General features: G+C 44.6%; 1 protein-coding gene across 3 annotated transcripts in view; it reads right to left on the bottom strand.

Moving 5' to 3' along the window:
- Window positions 1–6,000, bottom strand: part of Pdss2 (decaprenyl diphosphate synthase subunit 2) — a 219,317-nt gene that overhangs the window by 145,311 nt on the left and 68,006 nt on the right. For all 3 annotated transcript variants that reach the window (XR_003844502.1, XM_021205072.2, XM_029542472.1), the window contains exon 2: window positions 273–407. Coding sequence is in view for 2 of the 3 variants with exons in the window: in XM_021205072.2 (XP_021060731.1) it covers window positions 273–407 (135 nt within the window). In the remaining variant the exon portion in view is untranslated. The remainder of the gene's footprint in view (window positions 1–272; window positions 408–6,000) is intronic.

Raw genomic sequence — 6,000 nt, 5'->3', positions numbered from 1 at the left:
CAGCTTTTTGGGAGTTGCTTCTGTCCTTCTACCAAAAAGGTCCTTGAGTAGAAAGCTCAGGCCATCAGGTTTATCAACAGGAACTTTTACCGCTAAACTACCTTAGGGACTCCAAACTCTAATTTTAAAAGCAATGTAAATATAAACAAGGGGCTTTAATTTATATGATATAAATTATATATATAATTTTTTAAAATCTGATTTAGAATCAGAAAATGATGAAGGAACAAAGAGTGATTCTGCAATCCGGAGAGCAATGCTGGAAGACTCACCATGAGTATATCCCACTGACCATGTCGTAGTTCTGACACGAAGCATCCCCAGCGCTGGGCCCCGCAGCCTTTGAGATGAGGAGCACGACCAGGCCCCGCAGCTGTAGGTTATGCCGGCTGTCGTGCACAAGGGCCCTGTTAACAACACACAGAAAGGTGACACACTTTCCCAAAGCTGGGCAGATCGAGCTGTAGGTGGCTATAAAAACGGTCAAATTTCTAAGACCTAACAATGGACTGTTGGTTTTTTAACAAATAGAACTAAAGAGGAAGGACTAATGCACACGTAGCACACTCAGAAGACAGCTAGAGAACGTGACTCAGTGTGGGCCCCGCACCATGGCTCCCTTCTCTTTCTGGGTCCTGTCCCTGGCTAATGCACCTTTTCCTTTCCTTCCAGTGCCAGGGTGGAATCTGCAGCTTCTGCGTGCTCAGCAAGCTCCCCACAAGCACGCTGCACTCCTTCCTTCACAATCGTACTCTGCTCTGCTATCAAAGGGACGCTGCAGCTTAGGCCTGCTTTGTAATAAGCTGGCTTGGCTAGACAGACTGCAGCAGCGGGCTCAGGGCAGGCGGGCCTATGCTTGACAAGCTCTTCTGTCACTCAGCAATGACGGTGTGACTCAGAGGCTGTGGGCCTGTATGGAGGATGGACTGAAGCATGGGATGCCATGGAGGAACATGGCAGGAAACTCTTCATAACTGCATTCTTTTTGTTGTTGTTTTGGCAACTTTCTCTCTAACTTACTCCCCCCCCCCCACTTTCTGTCTCCTGCTTTTGATTCCCATATCTAACAAGTCTTACCCACTTTTCTAATGAACAGGATCTCTCATAGTTTTTCTCCTTCACCAAGTAGTAGATCTCTAATGGAATTCCCACGCCAATGGCATCTCATTGAAACATTTGCCTCTTTCAGAATGTGGTACAGAAAGCTGAGGGAAATAATATGAAAAGGCTGGTGGGCAAAACAAGAGAATGCTCCAAGAAGCACAGCTTCTGACCCTTAGTCATATAAGACTAGGGTTAACAACCTAGAGGGCAGATGACAGTTTGAGTAAATGAAATGTTCCCCAAACAGTCTCTTTAACTCCACTAACACCATTAAAAACAGCACTGGGATAAGCTGATGTGGTAACTCCCCAAAGCTTAATAGTAATTCACAACCGAAAGAGAAGATCAAGCCGTCTTCTGGGCATAAACACTCCAGGGTCTCAACAGACAGTGCAGATCTTACGTGTTATAATCCAGGTCACTCTTAGAGAGTTTCAACCTCAGCCTTCCACTAAGGAGGGATACTGGCCAGCAGAACCATATCCAGAGGCTGGCAAAATCACAGTGGAATTGCACAACTCCTGGGTTTTGAAGCATTTCTACTTGAGATTAGGGATCTGCAACCAGTTTAAAGTCTATGCAAATACTCTCAAATCTGAAAATCCTGAAGTTGGAATCGTTTCCAGTCCCAAGTGCTTTGGCAGATGATACTCAGCCTGTGTGCCGCAGGTGTGGTTGTTGGGTAGGAAAACAACGATGCTCCTGCTCTCAATCTTATTCAGTCAAAACCCCAGTGAACAGCAATTCCTGTCTAACACTACTGAGATGTAGTCTGTCTTCGTACAGTCAACACCTTGGATTAAAAGCAAAGGCTGTTTTTGTTTGATTGGTATAAACAAGTCTCGCCACTCACATATCCATTCGCCTAGTGAACTCTGAAGCCTTCCGTGCATGAGGAAGGAAGGCATTATGCTAGCCAGGTACAGGTGCTATGGCAAGCAAAACCAGGCAAGAGCCTGGCACAAGAAATGGAAATAACCACTAATACAATGTAAAAACCACAACCATAACAAATGCTTCCACAGGCTTGCTTGAGGAAGTAGTGCCTGAGCTGACATCCAAAGAAGAACAGATAGAAAAGGAACCTAAGAGGGAAAGGGGAAGAATGGGTTGCTAGTACAGGCATGACCTAGGGGACCACCAGGCTAAACAATCTACAGTAATAGGATTGTTCTTTATCCAAGGAACACTGGGAAGTTACTACATTATTTTTATTAAAGCAAATGAAAAGAAACAAAACAAAAACTGTCTTGAAGAAAGATGACAAGGTGGTGGCGAGCCCATGATGTAACCAAATGGTATAAGACATCTAGAGAGGTGGCTTTTGTGATACTCAACGAGAATTATGGGACTAGCTTAATGCACATCTAGAGATAAGTCAAACCTAAAATAACAATTTTAAATCAACTCAAATAGAATTTGCACTTTTGACAGTCCTAGAAAAATCACTTAATATGAATGTATAACTAATTTTAAATACTATTTAAATTCTAAAAAGTCTGTAAATTATATTTGTGGGTAAAAACCAAATCACACCAAACCTACCGACCAAACAAACAAACCATACTAAACAAACAAAAACCAAGAAACCCAACCTATTTTGAAGTTTAGGCTGGCCAGAAATTCATGTGTAGCCCAAGCTGGTTTTGACCTTGAGGCAATTCTCTTGCCTCTGCCTTTCAAGTGCTGAGATTACAGGTGTGAGCTACCATGCCCAGCGCTGTTGAAAGCTTTGCCTCTCCCAAAATTCTAGTGTAGCTCTAAGGTGACCAAGTTATTCTAGGGGAATTGAGTTCTTGGAAGGCAGGCTGAGACAAGGCTTTGGGCCAGGCAGCCTCCCACATTAGAGTCCCGGTTCAGGCAGTCACACACTCAGAGGCCAGCTCAGGTCAGCCGCGCCATCACATCTGCAATGGTTAACACACTTCTCCTCCTTAATTCAATTTTCCACCTCAACATCTCAAATCACCGAGATGACACCTTGTTAAAACACATCCTCTTAAATTGCTTTAATACAAATGTGTCAAGATGGAGGGACACACAAAGAATAGGAACTGTAAGAAAGCAGTTATTACAGGAAGCTCCTAATACATTTGAATATAGCAGGACCCAGAGAAGAGCTTCCTGCTGGAGGTGGTCCTCAGTCCTGGAGTAGAGAATGGGAAGAGAGCAGGCTGAGGCTCCATCACTGCAGTGAGGAAAAGGAGCAGCTCACAGAAAGGAGCACGATAAGCAGTGACAGGAAGGGCAGAGTGGGAACGGGTTCAGAACTGGGACTATCCATTTAGGTATGAGACTCACAGAAACAAGCCCGGTTAGCAGAGAGCCAAAGGATGAAGTGCCTTGGGACTCAGGTGTAGTCTGGACTTCTGAAAGCAATCTGGAGGCTTGGACAGCTTGTCAGGAAGGTAGTGATGCAATTAGTGCTACAGACTAAAACTGCTCCCTGGGCCTAATACCATGGTGACAGCATGCTGGATGCAGAGGAAATGAGAGGGAAGACCAGCGAGGAGACACGTCATCCAGCAGCCTGGGGAGAGATAATGAGGGCTGCAATTAGGGCAGGGCAGTGAAGGGGTGAAGAAGAGCTGGAAGACAGCGCAGCAACGGAGGTGGCTGTGGGCAGCTGGCTCACTGACTGGAATTGGGGAACAGAGGAAAGGCTGTGGCTGGAGAGTTAAACCTGTCTGTTAAGCGTAATGATACACCTAGGAGAAATTGGAAATAAATCTAATAGGAAATTGATGAGTTCATTTTTGATATGTTAATTTTGAATCCACGGAGGATTTCCAGATGGAGATGCCCAGTGGGGAGCTGGAAATGCTCTGGGTATGAATTTAGTGGGTTCTTCATGGCAGTGATGGCTGAAACAAGGGAAGCTGATGGATGAAGGTGTTCTGGGGTGGAGGGGGGAGAAAACAAGAGAAGGAAAAAAATGACAGAAAAAGCTAAGAAAAGGAAAAAATAGGAATGGTGATACATACCAGAAATTCTAGTTTCGATTTTGTTTTTAGACAGAGTCTGTCTATATAACCCTGGCTGTCCCGAACATACTATGTAGACCAGGCTGGCCTCCAACACTTCCCCTTGCCTCTTCCTCCAGAGCTCTATACTACAAATTCTAACATGCAGGAGGTTGTAAGCCTAAGGCCTGTCTGGGCTACACAACAGGACTTTGTCTCAAAAGAAACCAAAAAACAAAAAACAAACAAACAAAAAAAACTAACTAAATACACACATGTATGCATACATACATGCTTAGAAAAGAAATCTTGGGAACTCCTAGGTTTAGGGGACTTAGGAAGAATTAGTAACCAATATAAAGGAATGTATGCTACCCACAAACGTAAGTCTCAAGCCACAGATAAAGAACTATAAGCACACTAATGTGAGAGCAGAGGACTGAGGCCGGGCGGGCACTAGACACAAACTGAGGCTGGTGGCAGCCTGTCAGAACACACCGCACTGTAGTTTTCTGTCAACTTGACACAAGTTACAGTCATTTGGGAAGAAGAAACCTCAACAACAACAACAACATAAAAATAACCCTACCAGACTGGCTAATGGGCAAGCTTGTGGTCCACTTCTTGATTGATAATTGATGTGAGAGGACCCAGCCCATGTGGGCAGTGCTGCCCCTGGACTACTGATCCCGGGTGCTGTAAGATGCAGGCTAAGTAAGCCATTGGGCATTCATCAGATCCTGCCTGCAGGTTCCTGCTTTGACTTCTCTGGATGATGGACTACAAGGTATAAAATAAAATAAACCCTTTCTTCCCCAGGTTGCTTTTGGTCACAGTGTCTTATCACATCAATAGAAAGCCTAAGGCACATACACAGCCCTCTTAAATACTATCAATTCATGTGTGGAGGTGGGGAGGCGGTGTTTAAGCTTGTACAAGTGTATGTCTGCAAATGTAAACGCATGAATGTGGAGGTCTGAAAACAACGTGCAGGAATCAGTTCTCTTCTCCTCCGCTATGACACATGGAGAGCCCAGGGCTTAAGCTTGGGTCTCCAGATTTTGCCAGAGAGTGCCTTGACCCCCTAAGCCATCTCACCAGTCCAGTGGCTGCTTCTTTTAGGCCTTTTGGGGGTACTTACTATGAACTTGTAAGTTAGCTTTACCACACGGAATAATAAACGTGCCTGCAATTGTGACACAGACAACAGGTATGACATACTGTAAAGTCAAGTTCCAGCGATTTTCTCACAAAAACCATGCCAGAAGTTCCTAGTGACATCCTTTTATAAATGAGGAAAATTAGCGAGGAGACTTGGAAAAGTTTAATAATTACTGGCCACATTAGCATTAGTCAATTAGAAATAGAAGTACCAAAATTTAAAAGTATTTGGGCTTGCAAGCCCAGTCCTTCATGCCTTGAGGTAACTCTGCAACTGTCCCTGTAACAAGCCTGTGTGAAGTCTAGATGACTCAGCAACCACTTACACATGCACATGCACGCATTTCCACTAGTGGCCTAGCACAGGCATTGCTGTGACTGGTGACTGGTCCAAAACACAGGCAAGCCCCTGTAGCAGTGGTTCTCAACCTGTGAGTCTCCACCTCCTGAGGGGAGTCGAATGATCCTGTCACAAGGATTGCATATCAGACATCCTGCATGTTAGATACTTACATTATGATTCATCACAATGGCAAAATTAGTTATGAAGTAGCAATGAAAATGACTTTATGATTGGGGGTCTCCACAGAATGAGGAACTGTATCAAAGGGTCAGAGAATTAGGAAGGCTGAGAACCACTGCTCTGTGGTCATGACTGGTGCTAAAAGGCAAAGCTGTGGTTAGTCCACACACGTGTCTGGCTATAGAATCGGATTCCTCAGGTACAGTGAGTCAGCTGTATGTCAGTGAGATACTCCGCTATGCTGCCTGC

This window comes from Mus pahari, chromosome 9 (genome assembly GCF_900095145.1).
Source record: "Mus pahari chromosome 9, PAHARI_EIJ_v1.1, whole genome shotgun sequence".
NCBI lineage: Eukaryota > Metazoa > Chordata > Mammalia > Rodentia > Muridae > Mus > Mus pahari.
This window is presented reverse-complemented; position numbering and strand designations above follow the sequence as displayed.